Here is a 24,520-nt window from a genome sequence, read left to right on the forward strand (position 1 = left end):
TTTCTCATTTTCTCCCCTTTCTGGATTCCTGCTGCCAGCTCACTGTATTTTTTTGTTGTCAGGGATGCCAGAACTCTTAACAAAAATTTCCCCCTTCCTCAGTCTCTTGTGCTCCAATAGCTGCCTGTCTCCTTCCTTGCTAACCCCTTCCTGCACCTTCAGCTTTAGAACTGGTACCAGAGGAGAGGAAATCTATTAGTAATATCCAGACAATAACTGCAGAGAGGCACAAAGACTATTTAGCACAAAATGGAAATTTCAGGTTGTTGCATATGATAATGTGTTACAAATTTATAATACTGGATAAGTGCATTTGCTGGAATATGAAGTACAGTACAGCTTGTGCTATAGCTGGGAATTCCTTTAAGCTAACTGAAGATGTTTTCTGAAGGTGTTTGGTTTCTTTGTGTTCTGAATAATTGATCAGGTTTCATCGACTTCCTTCTGTGCACTCAGGCTCCAGGTTACAGTCCCATATTGGCTGTCATAGTTTCATGTTGTGTTTCTTTGGTAGTTCCAGCTTAAAAGAGTTCCTGTGGTGCTCAGGCCAGATTTGGCAGAGAGTATCATGAGTTGTGCTGGCATGACTTCTGTGGATCTGCCTTAGAAACAGGATTATTTCATTTTGTAAACTCTGGTGTCAGTGGCGATGAGGGCACAGCCTGCTGCAATTTGTGAGTTTGCAGGAGTGGTCAGAAGTATATGCAAAACCCTTAAGCTGCCACAGCTGCCAAAAATCTTACATGGAGCTCCTGCCTAACTTGTTTAAATACTTTTAAGAACCCATCCTATTTCATTCTATCTTTAAATAATTAGAATTGTGCAAATCATCTTACATTGGAACCTTTTTGTTCTTTCTGTCTGTCCGTTTGCAGTCTCAGATTAATCACATCCTTCACTCCCTCTACCTTGCTTATGCATAAAGTACAATGTTTTCTGCTTTTTCATTTGTACTTTTCTTGTACATCATTCTTGTTCTCAGACAGAAACTGTTCTCACTTGGACATGTTCTCACTTGGACACGTTTGAGCTGCTCTGTCAGTCCTCCTCTGGTGACCTGTTTTCAGTGCTCTCCTTGTCATATTTGCACTTGCCATTTCCTGTCTGCCTAAAAAAAAAGGGTAATCTAGTAATTTATTAAAAATAATAAAAGACTCAGACCCCATTCATTGTCCTCTGTCTCTTATGATTATACATTTAACTGGTATTTCAATCCATTCTAATTTTTACTTTTTTAAGAGTAGAAAAAGGAATGGATTTTTTAGAGCATCAGTACTTTAATTCCTTTAATCCTTTGTTGGTTTTCCCCTCCATCTGACAAATCATAACAGGATAAAGGCTTTTAGAGATATATTCTTTTATATTTTCACCATGATAGATAGTAAAAGCAGGGTGGAAAGTATCTGCATTGCAAATAGGAGAGGATGTATTGCGGTAGCACATGCTTCTCACTGATCAACTTGTTTTCACAAATTTCTGTGCTTTTTGGTTGACTTCTGGATTCCTAAAATTTCTAAGTTGAAGGCACTTAGTAAAATGTCAGATGGCCTTTAGTTTCTAGTTCTGTTCTCATAGAATTTCTTAGATTTTGTTGACTATTTAGATATTTTTATAATTTTGTAGATTTAGCAACAATATTTTTGGAAGAAAATCTTTAAGATAGGATAATAAGTAGTTCTAGGGCTTATAGGCAATATGAATTTAAAAAAAAAACCAAACAACCCTACAGCCTAATGTTCATGCAGCAAATGTCAGTGTTTTAGCTTGGCAGCTCAGAGAATGTAACAGCATATTTTTCATAGAGTGGTTGGGGTTGGAAGGGCCCTTGAATCATCTGGTTCCAAGCTCCCTGCCATGGGCAGGGACACCTTTCACTGGACCAGGTTGCTCCAAGCTGGCCATTTTTTTTTGGTCATACATTTATTGTTCTGAAATGTTTGTGGATAATTTAGTGGGTTTTAATATCTGCTTAATAGTGTAATAAAGGCCTTTAGAAGTACAATGATTTATTTATGTCTAACAGACTGCAGAAATGACATTAATATCAGCCATTGCACTAACAATCTCTCTGTGCTCAAATACTATGGATTTCTTTAGCCATGCTGATTAGTACACTCTAGTTTCAATGGCTGTTTTCTGTTCAAGCCATGAATGCTTTTATTTCCAGCTCTTTAGACCCATGAAAAACATTTGCCAAAATGGTGCTGTTTGCTTAAGATACATGATTCTTTCCTTATTTGTGTGGATGTGTGTATGCACAGCCATTTTTTAAATTGAACTGGAGAAGGAGCTCTGCCTTCATAGTCTGAATATCTGGAATAGTGTCGAGAAAAGATGAAAAGGGGCACTTCCCAGGAAATGAAATACTTGTGAATTGTAGTCTTTTTGGGTTTTTTAGTAATGCTCTCCTTAATTTCCTAGATGATTTTTCAGAGCAAAGAAGAGATTTTTGTCAGTTCAAATTATTTTCTTAATTGCAATTGTTATCCAGATGGGTTGGGCAAATGGTTAATTCAGTGCATTTTCATATTTTGTAATCATTGCTTAAGCATTGTTTTATTCCGAGGGTCTCTTTTTTCTTAACCTGTTCTTATCTTTACTGTTTCACCCAGGGCTCAGTAATCAGTTTTGCATAACAATATAAAAAACCATAAATAAAAACTTTGATTGGATGCTAATTTACTCTCTCTTTTCTAATACCACACAATTTACAAATTGTTTTTGTCAGCTCTCCCTCTTTCTCTTTGTTATGCTTCTGACAACAAATAGGTAGGCAGCATTATTTCCAAAATGAGCATCTGGTGATAATAAATCTTATCTAGAATCTGCTTCTCAGTGGAATCTAATTAGATTTGTCTTTAGGCAGTTGATTCCTCTTCCTTCAATTTGTAATGTTATCGTTTCAAAAACTTTTTAAGTGCATGTTCTTAGTCTCCCAGCATCATATATGTCAGTCTCTAGTATTTAAATAAGTACTGGACAATTTATATTCTTTTTTTGGGGATGAAATAGAATGAATAGTGAAGATGTATTTGTTATTCTGAATAAATATGTCTGCTACTGATATTTTAAAATTTTTTTTCCTTTCACCCTTTTATTTGCAATGAAAGATGAAGTTCTCTCAGGGCATCCATCTACTTTTAAGTTACACATCAAAGACCACTAAGCATCCATACTGTGTAACTGTTTCATTAGTTTCAAAGTAGCAGTTAATGATGCCATTAATTTGCTGAGTTGTTGGTAGTCTGATAGTTTTATCACTAATTCTTGGATTAAAAATGAAAAAAAAAATCACAGAACTAGTGTGGTCATACTTGACTACTGGTGAAATCAAATAGATGTACTTGTGTATTCATGTTGGTCTAACAGAAAAATTCATACAGGAGGAGGCTTGTTAATGTTTTGATCAGCTGTGCAGCAACAGTAATGAATACTGCTGAGTTGAGTCAGGGGTGGTGTCGGAAACTGAGGTATTGATGATTCTGAGATTGTAAAAAGTCTCTGTTTTTCAGCCCTGCTGCCAAAGAAGAAGTCATCATTCGTCTGTGCTGGTTTCAAGGTTGTTTATTCTGTTTATCTCTCACATGTTCTGCTGCCCTGCCCAGCTCTGTCCTGCAGGGCAGCGTGTGGGGCTCTGCCCTCAGTGGGATGTTACAAACATTAAATACCAGAAACTCCCTGGGCTGCATTTACAATAACGTGCCAACATCTGTCACCTACGTTGGACAGTGTGTCCCCAGCCTGAACCAACAGAAAAATGCCAACACCACAGTGAAACATGGAGGGCATGAAGAAGGAGAAAAAGGACAAGACACACCCAATTTCCTCCATCTTGTCCCCTTTGGACCCCTAATCTAGAATCCTAAAATTCTACTTTTGCACCCGTGCCACACTTAATTATTACTTATATCAAACACTCAGAGCTTGTAATTCATCCTGTAAGATTGAAAACTCTTTTCCCTGGACAGAGATCACAGCCAGTGTCTCTGGGGGCTCTGTCCAGGGGGGTTCCTGACCCCTGCCAGGGTCCCAGACCTTCCAGGGCAGCCAGAGGGAAGCCCTGGGTTCCCACAGGGTGGAGGTGAATTCACTGTGTGGCACAGATTCCTGCAGGAGGTGTAAGCTTTCCATCCACACAGGAAAGGCTGGCATGGCTGTAAGGGATGAGGCAGGTGTGAACCTCCTCAGCAGTACCTGCCTGGATGAACAGATCATTTTAAAAGTTGCTCAAAAAGATGCTCAAAAAAGGCAGGAACTGTTCTCATTCCACTGGGTCTTGCTTGTCAACATTTACAGAGAGCAATTTTCCTCTCTTCACATTTATTTGATCACTTAGCAAAGGTCACCTTAGCTTGTTTATACTGCACTTGTAAATGCTCTCTGAAAACCCTGGAAGCAAATATCCAGCTACTAGATTTCCAGGTTGCTTTGGCACAACCTGCCCAATTTACTTCTCAGCCAATTAAAAACAAACAAACAAACAAACAAAAACCTTAGTAAATAGAAAACTGGGAGGGAAAGTGATTTCATAGAAAAAGGGATCACTTTTAGTACTGAATGAAGTTGAGGGGATGAGCCCTGCTGCAAACTTTGGATCCAGATTCTTGTTTTGTCTTGACAATTTTGGAGCTCGTAAACAGAATCTGTTGAGAGCACTGGTGATGGCCAGAGCCCAGTTGCTGTAGAATAGTGTTGTCTCCATGGGAATTAGCAAACAGGCAGACATCTCTGAGGCTGTACAATGCTCTGGCTGCTCTTCTCTGCTTTGTGGGAGTGGTTGTTGGCATGAGACTATGAGGATGTGAAATTTGTGGTTGTTCTTTTGATTAATGTGCCGTGTATAGACTTTCCAATGAGTGATCAAAGGAAGACCAAAATATTTCAGAACTTGGAGCACAGAAACTTGCCCAAAGGAAGAAATGAACACAAATAGAAAATTTAATAAATATTACAAATCTGCCAAATGAGCAATTATAAAAGTACTAATAAATATATTTTTAAGCTGACTATAATGAAGAAAGATGCTGACATGAAACAGAGGGGAATTTGCTCTGATTTAAAGTCCTTTATTTTCTATAGCAAAAAAACATCAGTACAGAGGGAGAAATTTTCCTCACATTGAATGTTACAGTGAAAGGAATCCAAAATTTCAGGCACATAATCACAAGGCTTTGTAATGTAGTAAGTTTATGTACATCTGCTTAGCACCAGTCACCGACTGTGCCTAATTTTAGGTTCAAGCTTACACTTTGCCATTTGGAATAAACTTGATATGTATATGCTGAGTAGTTTAACAGACATCTGGTAACTTTTTAGGGAGAAAGAGTATGATTATGGGCACAAGAAAAACTAGATTTAATTACTGCAGCACTGATTCTAGTGACGGAACAATCAAGTGAGGGAGTTGCTTTCCTCAGAACAAAAGTTCCTGCAATTTTATACTGTGTGATTTCAAAAGCTGGACTTTGCAGTAGCAAGGCTATAAAAAAAAGAGTAGTGAAAATCAGATTTTTAAAAATGTGGAGAAACATTCCAAGAGAAGCTGGATGAGATGATTTCTAGGATGGTAATTTTCTATAGAAAATGCAAATATTTAGTATTTAAATGGTTACCAGTTAAAACAGAAAATAACCAGGATCATCTTGCTTTTATTACTGACATGTATTGTGTGTACATTTTAGCAACCTAACTGATCGCTCATGTTAATACAGTAAATTAATGCTGAATGTTTAAGATATTTGACTTGAGACTGGAAAAGTCAACTTTAATGACTTTTAGTATGTGGCTTTACAAGAGCATGGCAAATAACTAACTAGTTTTGAAATTGTGGTCCTGTTACATTTCCTTAAAATACAAATCTCACTATGATCAGCAAGGTACTGAAATTAAAGAAATAAATTAATGTATATTTTCTGTGGTTTTTTAGGGTGCAAAATTTGGACATTCAATGGGATTAAGTCAGGCTCCTCCTCCACGTTCTTCTGCTCGAAGATCCTTTGGAAGATCGAAGCGATTCAGCATTACTCGCTCTCTGGATGACCTTGAGGTAATTAACTTTCACTTAAAATTTAGAAGTGAGTCTTAGAGAACTTACATGCTAATAATTGCTGAAAGGAAGTTAGTAATGTATTAGGATAATTAAGGTGCTTACTATCATATTAAATTTTTGTGAGGGGAATACAGATTTTGGGTATCAACCTGTCTTTTTCAGTATTTCTTTAATAGGTTACATTGGTGGCAGCAGTGGGCATTCTTTCTGTGGGGAATTCTAACTTTATTTTTCCAATCACAGTTGGTCCTGTGTAAATCCAAACAATACACTTTTGCTGATCAAAATGTTCATAATATATCAGAAATTAATGTATCATGATATATAGAAAAATCAAATGTTCATCATATTCTGGTTTTTGTTCAGCTGATGAGTTTTGACAGCAGTTGACAAAAGGGAATTCCTAATCAACTTGGTGATTTTGGGTCCTTTTAAGTGTAATATTATGCTATTTTACATCTGGTTTAGCATCAGCTGATGTCTGGCTCTCAAAACCATATTTACTTTGGAGAAAACAAGGAATGAAAAGCCATCCTGCTGCTCTACTGTAGGATTATGGCTTCATTATATGTTCATTCCTAGTGTGCCTCCTCAGGAAAACCTGACCTGCAGTGATGTCAAGACGAATGGAGAGATGCTTCCCTTAGCCCTTCAGCATGCTTATTTGGAGGAAGTCTGGTGGCTGGGGAGGAACAAAAATCTGTTTTGGCTCTTGGCACGAGAGCCATGCAATGCATCCTGCACCACTCTTCAGCATGGGAGGGAATGTGGCACACTGAGCCCTCCAAATGGGAAGGAGGTGTTTAAAAAGCATTTGAGATGGGAGGAGGGAAGAAGGAGACTGAGATTTCTGCTGTAGGAAAATGTAGGAAGAACAGCATTTCACTGACTTGAACAAAAGGAGAAGGGAGCTCAGTGCAGTGGATGTTTAGGGAGCAGAATATATGGAGGAGCTTCTGGCATGCTTAGGGAATGCAGGTAGGAACTGCAATTACTTATTTCTCAGATGTTTTCCTATTTTTCTGTTTTTCATAGCAGTCTGTGTTCTCTGAAGCTTTTAAGTGTCTTGCTTTTTTCTAGTAATAGAAAATACTTAATTTCTTTGCGCTCATAACTTTAATACAGTAACTGCATAACAAACACAACAAGAACTTCTGGATAAAGGGGTCTGAGAACCATCTAGCTACATCTTTCTTAATCAGGAAATGGTGGTTCTTCTAAATTGAAAAAGTTTGCAGTTATATATATCCAGTTTTGACAGAATTTTTGGTTGCAGTAAGAGTGAATTCTCTCAGAATACAAAAGAATCTAGTGCTAGTAATTCACATGCAACAGGAAAAACATGGTTCTTTCCACAGTCTTACAGATTAAAATTTCATGCAGGTTTTTTGCACATCTTATGTTTTGAGTGTTTTAAACATCAGATATAAAATCTAATTTCTGTTGTTGGAGTTGTTTCACATTGTGTAAATATTCATTAAAACAGTCACTCGGGACTTAACATTAATTTCAGAAAGATATTATATTTACTGGCCTAAAAAGTCTCTTTTCCTCCTCATTATGTCCTAGTTGGTATTCATCAGTGTCTGTAAACAGAGTAGCACCAACAGGAGGGATTGAGTCAATCTGTGTCCCAATGTTCTCATCATTACTGAGTTACCTTGGAAGGGGAAACTTTCATTCTGGGTCACAATATGAACTGGACAAAGGAATGGTCTGAATTCAAATCTGTATTTGGATTACTAAATGTAGCTATGTGGGTGTGGACTGTTCTCTGTCCAACTGCTTCTTTTCACTTTGAAATCTTTTTTTCACTATGCATGCTGTAATAGAATGATACCCTAGATATCCCAGCCACCAGGAGAAACAGCAATCCAGAGGAGAATTTAAAAATCTTTGTATGTCAAAATAAAATAATGTTGAGGTGTTTTAATTTTGGTTCAAACTTCAACACTGCTCCTTCAGCATTAGTCCCAAGTATTCTTACACCATGTGTGGTAGAACATAATGTTGTTAGTACATGTTTAGTTTATTTCAGGCCGTCTATTTAGGGTTGGTGGAAGAGGAAATAACAATAGCAGGAAATTCTTAGAGACTCCACCTTTGGAATAATGACCATGAGTGTATTGTATAGGCTGCTTGCTTGCTTTTGTGTTCGTTTCAGTTATCTTAGCAGAATGGATAAGGTAATAATCCAAACGCGAAATTTGGAAGTTAATATGCTTCTCTGAGCTTATGGGTTTGATTCCTGCTGGTATTCAAATTAATCTTCTAAATTGAGCATTGTAAGTAGGTTCCATGGAGTTTCTTCTATGGGAATTTGATGAACACTGCTCATTGCTTACAGGTCTAAAAAGGCTGTATTTGGATTTTTTGTTGAAGTGTGAGCAGTGTGTGAAACACCAGCTGTCAGTGTTGCTGACTACTGCCATAAGGTGGCGTGATTTCTTTGAAATTTGTTATTTATTTATTTTTAAAAATATCTGTCCAAGAATACAGCATATCCATAGATATTTTAATAAATAAAAACATGATTTCATGAGAAAATGTCACTTTTTCTCTTAACTTGTTTGATTACTTCTGGCTATATGTGCATAGACAGAATTATTGTAAAATTAGAATTAATGGTATAGGTGCTCCTCCTCCCTTCCTGCAAAAGCTGTATTATACATGGAAGAAAACAGACAAGTTTGTAGGATTAACCTCTAGCTGCTGTTTTTACTGATAGAAACTGAATACAAGAATTTTTTAAAAATGCAGGGATAAAGATGGGATGAGAGTGCAAAATTAATGGTGCAGTTGTGCTATGATTGTGGTAGGGAGAATGTCTCACAAAACAGAAAATGCACAAAATTTTATTTCTGAACTGTGGAAACTGTGCTTGTTCACAGCAGGTCTGATTATGGTTAATGAGTCTTTAAATTGTAACTGAATTCAGAAAATGAGCATGTCTAGTATGTGCACTAGTTATGTTATTTTCGCAAGAAATGTATTTAGAAAATTTTCTTTATTAAATTACAAGAAACATGGTTTTGTTAAGAACAGATTTACTTTTTATCTAGCCATAAATTTTCCTATTTATTACATAATTTTCCTATTTATTACATAATTTGTTATTATGAAGTAGTGTCCATTAAAAACCATGTTAATATTCTGTGAGTTGCACCAATTTTACTTTTTAGCATATTTGCTGATTCATATTTTCAAGGTGTAATTTAAACTAAATGGACCTTATGGTTATTTAATATTTGGCTTAATGAGAAGGCATGATCCTGTCTTTCTTCCCACTTTCCTTCCCTGAAGGTAAATGCCAGTACTCTCACCCTCTTGCACAATTCTGTTCTGGAAACGATGTTATAAACAAGTTAAAGGTGTCTGTGAGATTGTAGACAGTAGAACACTACCTATGTAAAAATTTACCTTTAGCACAGTCATTCTAATGCTTCTATTCATCACCAGTTTTGGTAACACTTTCAACTGTAGCCCATTCCACTCAGTTTTTAATTTTTCTTGAAGTCTGTAAAAATGGGGGAACCTTGCAGCATTTTCTTGAAGTCAAAAAATTTAGGTTCCTCCTCACCAAGAAGAACATTGAAAGCTGTTTTTTCTGAAAATAATTTTGGTACTTGTACTTTTTGTATTTATCTGTGGTTAAAAATAGGGCAGAATAGTATAATGAGAGACATAATCTCTTAGGGAAACAAGTGTCAAATTCTGTAGGTATTGTTAAATAATCATTTAATGAAGAGATATTTTTAAAATTAAAGGTTATTTAATTCTTTGAACTAAGTATCACGACAAGAAAAGATGGCTGTTACAGCTTTTCTTCTTCTCATCCTGTTTTGGAAGTCTTAAAGCTATATTGTATATTATAAACAACATTTGTATCAAATTTCTAGAGTTTAGTAATGTTTTCAAAGTTGGAATGTATCATGTATTCTTTTAAAAAATCAGCATGAGGGCTTTTGTTAGAATGTTCCATCTTAATTATAACCATTAATAATGTAGTATTATTAGGTGTTATTATAGATAATAATGCTTGATTTTTTTTTTTCTGTTTTGTTAATTCTACTGAATCAACTTCTTTTTGCTATTTGAAAGCATACAGCACATCTCTTTGGTATGAGGTTTTTATACTAATGGATGACATGTCTCTGCTGGATATTAGCTTTGGCATCTGTGGGTGGCAAAACTCCCCCTAAATGCTCATTTGACTTATTAAGGAGTTTTTAAGTGGGTACCTGTTTTTGTTTGACTGATTTAAATAATCAGACAAAGCTTACACAGGGAGATAATAGCTTATATTAGACCAACTAGTATACTAGGAAAATCAGACAAGAAGATCTAAACGTGCCCCAAACTTGTCCCACCCTCTCATATGATCTAATAAAAAGTATGAACTCTCCTTGCAGAGGTTGCTTTAGTGATGTTCTTAGGTCATCACCATGGCCACAATGCTACCACCATGGTGAGTGTGAGTACATGTTTTAAATCAAGAGGCCTCTTCATTCTCAGCTTGTAACAGTGAATTCAAAATTTGAAAAGAATGTATAGTTTTGTCTCAGATTTCACCAATTAGTTAAAAAAATGTTCTACTGTGTACCCCCTATAAGAACTGCATCTTTGGCAATATTTTGTCCAAATTTGTATGTAAGATACAACCAACCAACTGGTAGTTTTGCTGTCAGCTTTCATGAAAGGGGGAGGAAAGGCCAATTTTGAAATAATAGTGCACACATGAGAAAAGTCTCCATTTTTCTATGTAAAAGGAAGTACTGCATTTTTAGGATGCTGCTAATGAGTTCCTAAAGGTTTCACCCTGTCTCATATATGGATGTTCTGAAGTCTGAGTGCTAACGTTGAGCAGCCCCTGATGCTGCTGTGTTGGAAGCTTCATGGATCTGTGCCTGCATTACTATCAGGGTTTTGCCTGTATTTTATACTATACCATAATTTAAAAAAGATTTTCACTAACTGCTCTTCAGTTTACATTTATGGATCTTTTAATGGAAAGTTCTTGTGCTCCTGACACTCTTTTGTAAAGAATCTGACAAAGGTGGGCTGGTCAACAGATCAACACAGTTGTGTGCAACCTCTTTATTATGAATTTGAGGTACTTCTACATACAATCCAGAATGTTAAACTGTGCTTTTTTTTCCTCAGACACTGAGAATAATGGGATTTATTTTCTGTTACTTCAAGTGGTGGAATGATCATCCTTCAGTAATGTTGCTGTTTACTGTTTGCTCCTGCTTTTATTTCCTTTACTTCAGATTCTGGAGAAATTTGCCATGTAAATTTGCATGTAAGAAGCAGGGTAGTCAGAGAATGTGCTGAGAGCTGGATCTCATCTCTGCTTTTTTTGTGAGGTGCATATGGGCAGTGCTCATCACGGCAGTGCTCACCCCATGCTGTGGTGCTTGAGAAGAAACCAACCGTGTTGCCTAGGATGGATTCCTTAGGGAATTAGGTCCCCATATGTGCAAAGGCACTTGGCACATACAGAGAAATTGCTTCTTGAGGAGGCAGATTGTCTGACCCTGCCACTCAAGTGCTGTTTGAGCCTTATTTCCTCCAGGCTTGGCTCTCCAACACAAGCCCATTTCTGCCACAGAGCCAGAGACACAATATGTGCTTTCAGGTACTAGAGATAAACTTGTATTCTGTGTATATTAATTTTCTTGTAGTAGCCAGTACTGCCATTCTTAAGATGTGTGATTAAAGGGACACAGGTGAATTCACATGCTGTAAGTATCTCTGCAGTTTGTGGAACTACAAGGATCAGACAGGATGAGCAAGTTCAAGTAACCACCTGAAGGTACAGAGGGGTTACATTCCTTAGTTCAGTAATGTAAGATACTGGGCTTTGGCTCTGTTATTTTGGTTCTGCTTTCCTTGAGTAGTGACAGAACTGTCAATGCTCACACAAATGGAGCTCTTGTTAGGTTGTCAACCTCTCAGAGGTGTATTTCTCCCTCACCTAGCATTCCTCTAAAACTGGCTTACTTCTCTTTGAACTGAGAACCCTCTTCTGGGTCTGAGGCATGTGATATTAAGGCAGAATAATGCTACTATTTACTGCACTGATACTGAAATGCAGAACTATTTGCTGCTTAAGGCTGATCCTTGCTGCAGTTTCTTACATTACATTTGTTGATTCAAGGGCATCTTTTAAGGCTCCTCCCTCGAAGATGAGCAGTGAGGTGAAGTAACTCCAGGTAATAAGGATGAGAGCAGTCTCTGAAGATGAGACCAGGCTGCTTTTATAAGTCTGAATGACTGGGCAACAAAATGGCAGATGAAAATGTATGCAGATAAATGTAAAGTAATACAAATGAGGCAAAATAGCTCTAGCTTCATATAACAAATGATATATATGTTTCTCATCAACTTGTTTCTTCTTGGAAGTGAGATCTTTGAGTTATAAGGGAGAGTTGCATATAAGCAACAGCTCAGTACAGTAGCAATGAAGCAAAATCCTGTATTACCAATTATTACAAAAGGAATAGAGGATTCCATTGCATACAGCTGTGGTTTGTTTTTCCATACCTGGTCCCTTTATTTGAAAATGTTCTGGTATATCAGAAGATGAAAAGATTTAGAAAAGTGTAAGAAAGGGTGGAAAATCATGGGTGGAATAGGAAAAGTAGTTGGGATTGATTGCTCACTCTCTCCTTCGGGACAAGAAGTTGACACCATTAATTAAAGATAGCTGGAGCCAGGAGCAAAACAAACAGGAGAACACAGATTGTTCATGTGGGAGGTGAGTTGGTCTGTGGGATGCCTCACCACTGAGTGCTGTGGATGCAAGAAATTTGCATGTCCTGGAGGGAAAGTGGACAAGTATTTGGAAAAGAGAGCCACTGGGGATTATTAAGGAGACAAGCCACACCAGGTTCAGGAAATCTCTTGAGCTAAAAATACCTGGAGTCTGGGAGAATGTCATCAGGGAAATGTCTGATACGTTGCCCTGTGCTGCTCCTTGTAGGAAGCCTTGTGTAGGCTTCCTTGCGCCTTGTACTGGAAACATAATCCTGGGCTGGATAAACCCATGTTCTTTAGTGATCATGAGCAGAGACAGGAGGGTGGACCCTGCCTTTCCCTGGCTGTGGGACTGTGGATGGGCTCTTAGCACAGGAAGCTGTGCTGCCTTTCCCTTGCAGGGAGGTTGATGTGAAGGGCTGCAGTAGCTGCTGCTGCTGCTGGGTGCCTGCCCTGGGTGCTGGGAGCATTCCCTGTTTGTGCTGCAGCACTGTGGGGGATGGCTCTGGCCACTGCCCTGCCCAGAACTGCTGCTGAGATAGTCCAGGCAGCTCCTGGAATGAGTGGGAATGAGGAACAGCCTGACTGGTTTGGTGCCTTGCTGTCCCTGCCCTTCCTCGCTACTCTTCCTGTTACCTGGTGTGTCTTTTGACATGACAAAATAATAACTAAGGAGGGATTTTTGCTCTATGATGAGACCTGGTTGATGTTAAGGAATGAATAAGGCTTTATTGAGTGAATTGGGTTGGTATTTCTAGAGATAATCACAGAATACATACAGCACATATTGATAGCATCTGCAAATTGTTTCTGATTCTCTTCTCATACTTAAACTGCTGGGATTTTGGATAGGAGTTTGTACCACCTAATTTTCACTGTCCTCATGCATTTATATGTTGAGTGAAACTTAAGAAACAAAGAGGAGTCAGCTAGAACTTTTACTAGAAGCTTTTTATTTACTTACTAGCATTTCTTATTCACTATTAAATCATTAAAACATTTCACTAGTGCTTCTAAAACTTAAAATATAGAGTGAAAAGCCCATCCACAACTTCCCTCTGGACAAAGAAACTACTGAAGGATGATATTTAAGGATTATTTTTGGGCAGAAAGTGCATGCATTTTTTTTTTGAAAATGCACAGGTATTTGCTGTCTGGGTCTGTTTGGAGAGTAGGTGTGGTATTGAAAATTATGAGAGTAATGTTTCACTTGGAACATAATCCTCGTAAATGCCAATGCTCTGCTTACTCACAAGAACACGGAGAGTTGTGGTAGGATGAGATAGGTTGCACAATCTGCATACATGTGATTGTAATCACACCGAGACACGCACCTACACGCCAGAAACTGCAAGAAGTTTGCTGTGAGTCTTACGTGTTTTAACAGTATTGTTTTTTAAAGTATTTTTAGATTATATTTTAATTATTTTTAGTAGAGATTGGTGACTCGGTTCATTCAGGTAATATGCTCATCAAAGGGGAATGTATGAAAAAGGGAATACTTGGGATGAGAAAGCAACGTTGACTCAATGCTTAAACAAGTTTGGACAAACCTTTACGACAGAGTCCTGTAGGCCCTCAGTGAATGTATTTTACATTAGCAGATTCCTCAGCAGGGCTGTTGTCTTTACAGAAGCTTTATTGTTACGCAGGACCTGCCTAAACACCATTTTGAAAGCTGCCTGTTCCTTTTGATGAGAAGATGCAGAACCAGTACTGAGGGCGGGGAATGTGCTGGGGAGGGAGGAGAATGGGAGAGGTGTTGATAGGGCAACAGACAGAGAAGCCTCATTTTTTTACTGGACTCTGGAAGAAGTAAATATGTGTTCAGAAAGAGCGTAATAATAAAGTTGAAGGGGCTGTTTCTTAACAATGAGATATTAAACCATTTATACATGGAGAAAACTTTTACTGATAGTCAAGTGTCTGTAAGTATAAAGTTTTGTTTGTCTAAAGCGAGCAGAAAACAGGAATATGGTTTAATGAGTAGTCTTCCGAGCTAAGAAATCTTGCAGTGAAATATTATAAATTATGCTTCTCAGGATTCAATGAGGTTTTAAAGAGACAAAGTTCGTAAGTATAAGTATTTAAGTTGACTTTCTATATAAGTTGTTAGACAATTAAGAATACACCATTTTTGTAGCCATGTTTAAAATTCTTTTGCAGTATTGTGTTGTTTTTAAAGTGAGTGTAGTAGATGTACTGATATTTCACTAAGTTTTTTAATAAGCCTTTCACTTAATTTTTATTTTACTTGCGCATGTTTACGTAAAGCAAAAATGTCTTTACAGATATGTTACCTTGTAATTGTTACAGTGCTTTTTTAAAAGTTGTGCAACTAAAGGGATTTTTCTTCTTCCATCTGGAATTTTATCCAATAAAACAGAATCCAGATGGTGTGAGTTATTAAAATAACTGCAAATAGATGAAAGGTATTTATAGAATACAAAATTTCTGAGGTGTAGAGACTAAGATCAGTTTTGATTTGTTGTTGCTCAGAAAACACTTTATTTGCAAGAAAGCAGACTAGCCGTTTAATCAAATTTTGACATTATAGTATTATTCTTTCTGTCTATACATCTCAGTATACAATTGTCTTAAATGCTAAAAGTATGGCAGCAAAATTTTATTATTTTAAAATCAGGAGGGAAATAAATAATTGCAAAGCAGGATAAGATATTATATGCATTATTTACTTAAAATTTAGTAATTGTCATTCTCACTTTTACATTGATTTCCTCAAAATCTATCAATTTTTAGGGGCTACATCAGTAGTAGGAATTTCAGAAGTGACTAAATGTGTTTCAGTGATCTGTCACTTAATCATATCCTCTTTAATATGCTGTTTTACTTTTGTTTACTATTGGACTGCAAGTTACCTTCCACTTGGATATGCAAGTTATGCTGTTTCTGCATGTTTTTATTATTAGAGAGAATTCAGTTGTCTTAAAATGTTGATCAACAGAAGGGGAAATGTGAACCAGGAATTGTTCGCAAACATTATTGCAAAAGTATTTTTTTTAAATTTTCATTTTGCAGTCCTAAGAGAATTATTTTTCAAACTTTACAATTATGGCTTGTAGAACCAGATTTTATTTTTTAAAGTGTATTTCTGGATGGCAAACCTTGATCTTACTCTTGAAAACGTGCACAGGAGTCTGAGCAGCGTGGCAGACAGCAGAGGGCACTCGGAGCAGTGGTTTGCATCATTCCCTTTGCTTCGCGGGATTTACTGCAGGGGAAGTCTCAGTGTCTGACAAGACAGCTTGTACTTCACTTATTTATACACCAGCAAGTTCCAGCTAGTTTAGCTTCAAAATGTTTTTGTTAATATTGCATTGGAATAGGAAGGACTCTTATTTCAAAATTCGTAGAGGGAATCCACAGTGTTGTAAATGAGAGAATCTTTCCTCTTCTCATCAGTAGCACATATGGGGTCTGTTTATTGTTGAGTAGCTGACAAATCATTGACAAAAATATATTTAGTCAGATTACAGAAAATTTGGAGAATTAGGGGAAAAAACATTTTATTTTATGGCAGACTTTTCATAATTTATGTGGAGACTTTTTGATGCTCCTGCTTTTTATTTCAGTAACTGGGATCAGTGAGCTAAATCATCTTCTTAAAATGTGGCTGTCATGCAAGTAGTTGTTACTTTAATATGACATTTAAAAATCAATACTTGATGAGGTTTAAGATTTTTGGTGGTGCATTCTGTCAGTGTCTTGTTTAGTTTTGGACTCTGTGTGACGAGGAGCAGGTCCAGGGGATTGCCTCTTTCTGGTTGCTTGGAGGTTTTTGTGCCTGCTTTCTTCATCTAGGAGTCAGGGATAAAATAATAAATCCCATTAATCTTCTGACAAGTTAAAACTTATCCAGGCTCCCTGTCATTCGGTCTTTCTCTTCAGCTTTTTCTGCTCTGAAAACAAATGTACAAAAGCAAATATGAGCAGGAAGTAGAGGGAGGGTAGGAGAGAAAAACAGATCAACCTTATCTAGGGTCGCTACCCCTTCCCACAGTTTAGCTCCTAAGCAGATGGATGTGGGTTTACAAATGTCATCTTTGGTGTAGCTGAATAAGGCTTTTAAAGCTGTTGTACCATATTTTAACACTTTCCATTAATAGCTTTGCAAATTAGCACTCCTTCTGCTTTTGACCTTTGACCTCTGAGTTGCCTTTCCAATTTACAAATATGCTACACAAAATCACAAGATTTTATATCTGTAGCTGCTGGAATAAGCTGTGAAAATGTAGAAGGATATGAAATTTTTAAAGGGCTTTCATTGCCACATGACACTTCATAGCCATGATCATTAACTGCTGTTGTCTAATTGCTAGAGCTTATTTTTCAGTGTTAGTAGAGTCACTGTATGGAAAAAATGGGGACATGTAATGCTTAGTTCAGTGAAACAAAATCAACAATTCTCCATGTCTGTTTAAAGGAAAGGGTTATTATGTTTACAGTGCTTAGAATGTGTAAAACATTGCCCACCCACAGTGTTCCCACAACGTTCACTGCAGTTGCTCCAGTGAGCTGCTGGTCATGCAACTACATCCCACTGTTGCATGTGGGGTCAGTTTTCTCTTATTCCTTCTTATGGGGAGCATTCTCACTTGTTAATATTGTAGAAATTCTTCTGGTCCTTCTAGGTGATTCCTAGAGGACTTAGGCTGGATGTGAGGTGTAAGTGCTGTTGATAAAAGTCCTGTATTGTGTTACCCCTAAGGGCTGTTCACAGAAAAGTTCTTCAAGCACTTCTGGTGCATTTGTGATTATTATGCACCTGATTATTTATAATATTTTTGCTATTTGATTAAGGTATTGACAATGAAAATACATTCTGCATCCCACTTGGTTTAGTGTCAAACAAAATGCAGTATTTAAACAGCTCTGGCTTTTTTTTTTTTTATAAAGTTGCACATTTTGAATACTTATCCACACACAGTAAAACTGTTCTTTGCAAGTACCATAGGGCATTTGCTCCTGAAATCCTAGAATAATGGAGAGTGTAATTTGTAGTTTTAAAAACACATTTCTTCCTGTCTACCCACCCATTTGTTTCCATTGCATTTTGTCATGGTATTAAATGCTTGTAGAGACATTCCAAACTGCAGTGGTGTGCCTATTCAAACAAGTAATCAATCAAAAATTAACTTTCCATCACAGCAATTGGCTTATGCCTCTAAAATTGTAGTTAGAATAGGCTTCATATGCAAGGGAATTAAATTTTTTCCCTGATCACTCTAAATTAAATTGAGAAGATTAAGTTTGTCTGTTAAACAAGTCTCTTCATCCTAAGTGCAAAATGGGAAGATGTGCGGGCTTTTATATACTGGCTGTAGCAAGTCAGTCTCACCATGAAATACTGAGTAAAGGCTCTTCTCTTTCCTCATTTTCTCTCTTTATAAGTTCCGAGTAACATTTGCCTTCTTCACAGGGCTGTTTGTGTATTAGGGGCTCTACTTAGGAACTGTATGGCTGTGGGGGGTTCCACATGCTGTACTGAACAAGGGAGAAAGTTCCTCTTTCCTAAATGACTACTAGCATGTCCACTTAGGGCTTAAGGACATCCCACTAGCATAAAAATGCCCAATAATCACTCCCGGATTGCAGTTCTGATGTTTATTTTTAGCAGAAAATTGTGTTCTGATTGCTTTAAAAATAACAGCAGTGAATGATTTACGTACTGTCACTGTTGTGGACAGCAGCAAACTTCCTGAAATGCTGTACTTTCCATATAGAGTCTCTTGAAGACACCTCTGTCACAGGCAAGTGAATTGCACTTCCCTCTTTCATTACAAGGAGCCTATTTTGCTCTCTGTTCCTGAGGCTCTGTGCACAGAACTGTCTTGACATCAGCTGAGCACAGGTTCAGGTCGTGAGGAAGGAAGGGCACAACAGCAGTTGGTTTCTGCAAGAAGAATTTTGTCTTTAGTGACTAGGGGCTATTCCTAGGTTTAACGAAATGTGCTGTCTCCTTGTATTGCAGGGTTTTATGTGCAGTTTACAGTGTTAACCACTGAAAAGTTAAGCAGAATTGACTATTTGAGGTCCTATTTTGTTCTGGCTTGCATTATGTAAACCTCTGAAAATAGTGATTTACTATGTAAATGTTTCTCTAACTAATGTTAGAGTGATTAACTAGTGTATTTTTGGAAACTGCCTTGGAAATCTGTTTTATTGAATACAGGACTACCATAGGGTTCAGTGTCATTTTATTTTCCTGATTTGTTAGAGGAAACGTTCTCAAATACAATCAGCATGATTTATATAAAATGATCGAGCTTTTCTGGTGAGAGATAATTGAGATCTAATCTGAATCCCTGACGAACCACAGCTTCCTGCATTGGCCTGTTGCTATTGGTAACATAAAGGGAGTAAAATAGAACTTCATACGAAATGCCTTTAAACTTTACTGGCATGTACAGGCATGGAACAGCATCGAATTTTTTAGCTTAATCTTTGAGAAGCCGACGTGTTAAGGAAATGCTTTTTCCATATTAAGTGAAGATGAATTTAGGAAGAGTACTGCTAGGAAAAATAACTGCTGTTTCTTACGAGGAGCGGGTAAGTGATATGAATTATATTTAGCTAAAGCAAGGCATTGTTGTAGTGAGAAATTAGAATGGGTTATTGTTATAGGCAACAAATTACAGAAGAATGGGATCAACTTCAGAGTGCTTTTTGCTTAGCCTTTAAGCTTTTTTACTTTAAAGTATTTGAGTTAAAATTCCTTTGTAAATGCAAATATTGGTTTTATTCTCAGAGAAAAGTAATATTGTTGTACCAACTAACACTGAGATTTTGATAGGCATTTATGAACTATGCCCAATATGTATAAAGATAAAAATCCAGCATGCTTATAATGTGTTCCTATTATTTAATTATATGCAATATATTTTGTATATGCTTTCTGTATCATTATGTCAATATTGTATCTTTAGGTAAGACTGGATATATTCTGTATATATCTTTATAAAAATAATTTTAGGGATAGATTTGGTACTTAAGGTACTGATTATATGTGATGAGATTGGTTTTGTTTGGGGTAAAAAGTTGAACATTTATTTTTTAAAGGAATTCCAAATGTCACATAGTTTATTCTTCATATGTTGTTTTTATAGGTTCAAATATTTGACAAAATTATATGGAATGTATTCAGAAAGTTATTGTACAATAGTTGTACAGTATGCTTTACTTCAGAACTCTTACATATAGAATGCTTTTGTATTAACTGTTATAAATTCAATCTGGTGATGGAGAATTGAAAAGTGAAATTGTGTAACAGTCCTCCTTTAAGTGGCTTCTGAAGGGGCACTCTTCTCAAAGAATTCTAAATCATCAAATTAATTGCAATAATATTCTGAAATGGGATAAAAAACCTGTGATATTATGCTACTTTTTAGGTGAGAAGTACATTTGAGATTATTTATTAGAAGGAAAAACTAGCAATAATTGATGAGTAATGTGGCTTTCTTTTTTATTTAAAATGTTATAATTGTATATACCGTATTTTGAGGCATTATTTCCCTCCCCTCCCAGAGTCCACTGGAGTTCATGGCACGAACTATATTGATGCTGTAATATATTTGAAAATACATATATATCATGTAAATACTGGAGTAATGTAACTGAATACCTTGGTATCTGCTCTTAATTCATACCTTGGCAAAAGGGGAAGTAGCTTCAGGTGATTTAAGAAGTAGTTTGAACAAAGCTAGATGCAAGCAGATGGTCAACTGAGTGATAGGCTTTCCCTGAGATAAGGGACAGAATGTTTGAAAGTTGGCTCTTTGTATTCAGTCTGTAATCTTCAGAACCCAGCAGATTTCCTAGCATTATCCTCTATACTGAAATCGTATGAGAAAATTAGTTTAGAAGGTTGGTGGAGCTAAGTGTGCTATTCTAACCTGAAAGGTTTATTTACAGGGGGTTTATAAAATAGTGTGTAAAGTGATGATGTACTGGGTAAGTAACAGATTCTGGCAGCACTCAGAGAATTCTTTGGATGCAGCAAGAAATTGATGCCTGTATTGCAAGAAAGTGTGCTTTGGAAAGGTGACAGAGAGGTCATTTTTAATCCCTTTTATTCTGAATCTTTCTGGATGCCCAGGAAAAGAATAGATGTTTCTGTTTAGTCTGTGATTCTGTCATTGTTAGAATAGGAGAGAGAAATACATCTTCACTCTCCTTACAGATTTTACCCTCTGTCTCTCAGGAGGAGTGGGAAGCAGAGGTGTTTCTTGACTCAGGAAGGCACCCCCACTCTAATGGCACAGATGATTTAATGTTGCTCCATTTTATTGCTAAGGCCTGGCATTTCCCAGTATGTGTCACCCCTCAGTATCCCCCTCTTTCCCTTTGTTCTACTCCAGTATTTGAGCATGGCTTCGACTTGAGTGACAAATCTTGAGGTGAAGAAAAAGGGTATTTTTGTATTGTGTTACCTGGGTAGCTGTACACATGGATTTATTTGCTCAATATAATGTCTGGGCTATAGGTGGGGTATTTTTTGGTTTTCTACAGGATGTTGTTATGGCAGAATTGGACAGTACCTAGTCACTTCTCTGAGACCTGATCCATGTAAAATGGAACATGTGAGATGGAACTAAGTGGATAAGAGTTTTTGTCACCTGAAAGATGTCATCAGGCAAGCTTCATGCAGAGGTGCACACATCTAACAGGTTATAGCCCATGAAATCTAAAAGATACAGCCTGCTCCAACCTTATGAACTTTCAGCCTTATGAATTATTCTCCTCTATGCCCTCTCTCCCTTTGTACCTTGTTGTTGGTGCAAGGTTCTGTGTTGTCTACTTCTGTTCTGGAAAAAAATATTAGGTACTCCCAAAGTGGTTTTCTCCCTGATAATTATTGTAAGCTTAAACTATTTTAGATTTGTTGCTAGCAGATCCTGAACACAACATCAAAAGCTCACAGGCCCTTCTGGTTTTTCCACCTAGCAAATAGAGATGATGCAAAGAGAAATGTAACATGTTCTCTCTTATTCAGAACTTCATGCTATCAAATATATGCTGAAGCATTTGCCAGTTTAGAGAGCATCTTCTGCTGTGTGGTAACTGGGAAGCCACTCTTTAGCTTGCTGGCCCTGCCACTGGAATCACAGAGATGCAGTCCTCAGAGCAGAGATGCATCCCCCAGCTTTGCGGGGTGTGTGAGTGTCTGTGTAACTCAGCTGCTGGTCCAGCTGGATGAGCAAGCAGAGTTCCCATGAAGGGATATACTGGAAGGCATTTTATCTTCCCTAAATCAGGTTTATTTTTTAATTTTTGGTAGTTTGTTACCATCAGATTTCTGGCATATACCATGGGCTTTTTCCTAAACCAAATTGGTAACTGGGGTAATTGGAAGAACCAATTTCAGTTCTTATCTGGTTGTGAAAGGTTTGATGGTTTCACATAATTTGATTTTATCTCTGAATGATAGGTCATAGGTACATTCACAACATAGATGTTTTGTCATTTGGAATTAAAAGCTTAAATACTTAAAAAAAAAAAAAAGTTCACATTAGCCCTAACTGGCACAGAGTCATGCCCTGTCCTTCCTCCTCTTTCAGAAAAGGCTACCTATAGGAGCTTTTCAATTTTATAGCTTTATGATACGTATGTTTTTCAATAGGTGGATCTTAATATGTGTGTAGTGTTAAATTTCATCAAATAATCAAACTTTTTATGTGTAGTACATCAAATTTTGTCCTGAAGAGCCTCCAGTGGTAGGAAACACGAGTGCTGAAGAATGAAAAAAAGCCCCCAACATAAACTGTATTTTTAAAATGAGATCATCGTAGTATTTAAAAAAATCTGGTCTTGCAACTTATACCTTTCAAAGACAAATCTAGACAAGTTTCAGCTGAACAGTTTAGAAGAGAAACTTCTTTGTCTGAATGTGGACTGCATGCAATTTCTGACAGGTTTAAACTGAGATTTCTAAGTACTCACAAATGTAGTTTGAACATATTACTGTGAATTATTGCACAGAAATTACAAGCTTTAATTTCTAGGTTTTAGTGAGTTAGGTGGATTTAGTTACATAGGAATTGAAAGAAATGTTCTTAAAATATATTTTATTCTGTGATCTATAGAAATAAATGGATAATGCTTGGAATATGATAGGTATATTTAGTGACTGTAATGTAAACTATATTCCTCCTATAGGTGCTTTTCTAACATGTTCTAACATAAAAACTACTAAGGCCCTGCTTGGAGAGATTTTAAGATGCTGATACATGTAATGTAATGTAATATGCAGTAGACACAGCATAAACAAGCAAAACCAACCCGTGGTGTGTAGAAAGTTCACTGCATTAACTTATGCTAAATGGATTGAGATAAAACTCTCAGTGTCCATTCATGATTGAGCTTTTCCATGAAATTGCACCATTTTCTCTTTAAAATTGTATTTTATAATTGTTAACTTCCCGGTTTTTGAAATAAGTGGTATGAATATTCTTTCTGCTATCATGAAAATCCTATTAATTTTGCTGCATACCTTTCAAAAACATGAAGAATTGTACTTAGCGTTTGAATCTACATTAGTGAAAGCTAACAAAGTATATGACCATTCCTAAAATGTAGATATTTTGAAAGGACTTTGTTTTTTTTTTTTTTCTGTCTAATGTGTAAACTGATACTATTACTTTACTTTGAGTCATCATTTTCTTCCTTCTTTTAGAAATGACATTGAAGTTGTTTATTCATTAACTGTACTATACAGTGATGTGACTAAGAAATTAGAAGCAATCATATTTAAAAACCAAATTTCAGTAATGCAAATTAAATTTTCTAGATTACAAACATGAATTATGGCTTCTGAATTTATAACATGATCACTTGGCTTATGTGCAAAATAGAAGTAGAAAAGATGTCCTAAGCCCCACAGAAGGATTGTAACCAGAGCCATGTTTTTGATACCTGAAACAAAGCTATTAAAGGGAGATGATTGGAGATACTTTTCATTATATGATTATGCTTCAGAGATCCAGAAGCATTTATGTAGTTAAGCAAGAAATGTCACCGTTTTTTCATTTTTAAAATCCTTTTCATGAGCGGTGTTTTGTGTTTACCTGAACTAGCACCAGGGGAATTACGTCAATAGAGGTTAGTTTGGACTTTGAAAGTCCCAGAATACTTGTGTCAGAGGCTAGATCAGATCCTCCCCTGGTGATGGGAATGGTGAGGCCACACAGTTTGTAACAAGTTCTTCAGAGAGTGTCAACAGCAGGGTGAGAGCCTGCAGTGAAAGAAAGAAAGGAGAAGGTATTACCAAAGGTTTTTGTGGATTTTGAAGAAGAGTTGGGAGTATTTGTTGCCAAGGCTGAAAAGTACAAACTATGAAGAAGTAGCTGTTAGCTTGAATTGTTTTTATATTTGTGCTTTTCTTCTGTGTGTTTCTAACCTTGAAGAAGTTTTAGATACTATAGGGCATTCTTTCCCAGCTTTTTAATGAGCAGTATAAATGAAGAGAGTGTTTTTTAACTATTTAGAAGGTTTTCTAAAGGATCAAGGACACTTTCAATGACCAAGAAAAGATTGGCCAAACTAAAATAAAAATACTTTCTATTAGTCATTTAAAAATCAATGCAATCTTAAATCTCAAACTCATTGTCCTCCAGACTTCACTCAGCTGAGTGTCAAGGTTCAAGGATTGGAGTACCTCTTTGGGAGGTGGTCAGTACTTGGATTTAATGA

At 36.7% G+C, this 24,520-nt stretch overlaps 1 protein-coding gene across 7 annotated transcripts in view; it reads left to right on the plus strand.

The window, feature by feature from the left end:
- RGS12 (regulator of G protein signaling 12) overlaps positions 1 to 24,520 on the plus strand; it is an 83,777-nt gene that overhangs the window by 15,676 nt on the left and 43,581 nt on the right. For 4 of the 7 annotated variants that reach the window (XM_077782731.1, XM_021550738.2, XM_077782730.1 and 1 more), the window contains exon 3: positions 5,927 to 6,046. In XM_077782731.1, coding sequence (XP_077638857.1) covers positions 5,927 to 6,046 — 120 coding nt within the window. Of the gene's footprint in view, positions 1 to 5,926; positions 6,047 to 6,881; positions 7,028 to 14,594; positions 14,740 to 18,588; positions 19,382 to 24,520 lie in introns of those variants that run through there. The other 3 variants (XM_021550742.3, XM_021550741.3, XM_021550740.3) reach the window with 3 other exon arrangements.

The sequence above is a fragment of the Lonchura striata genome, chromosome 4 (assembly GCF_046129695.1).
Source record: "Lonchura striata isolate bLonStr1 chromosome 4, bLonStr1.mat, whole genome shotgun sequence".
Lineage (NCBI taxonomy): Eukaryota > Metazoa > Chordata > Aves > Passeriformes > Estrildidae > Lonchura > Lonchura striata.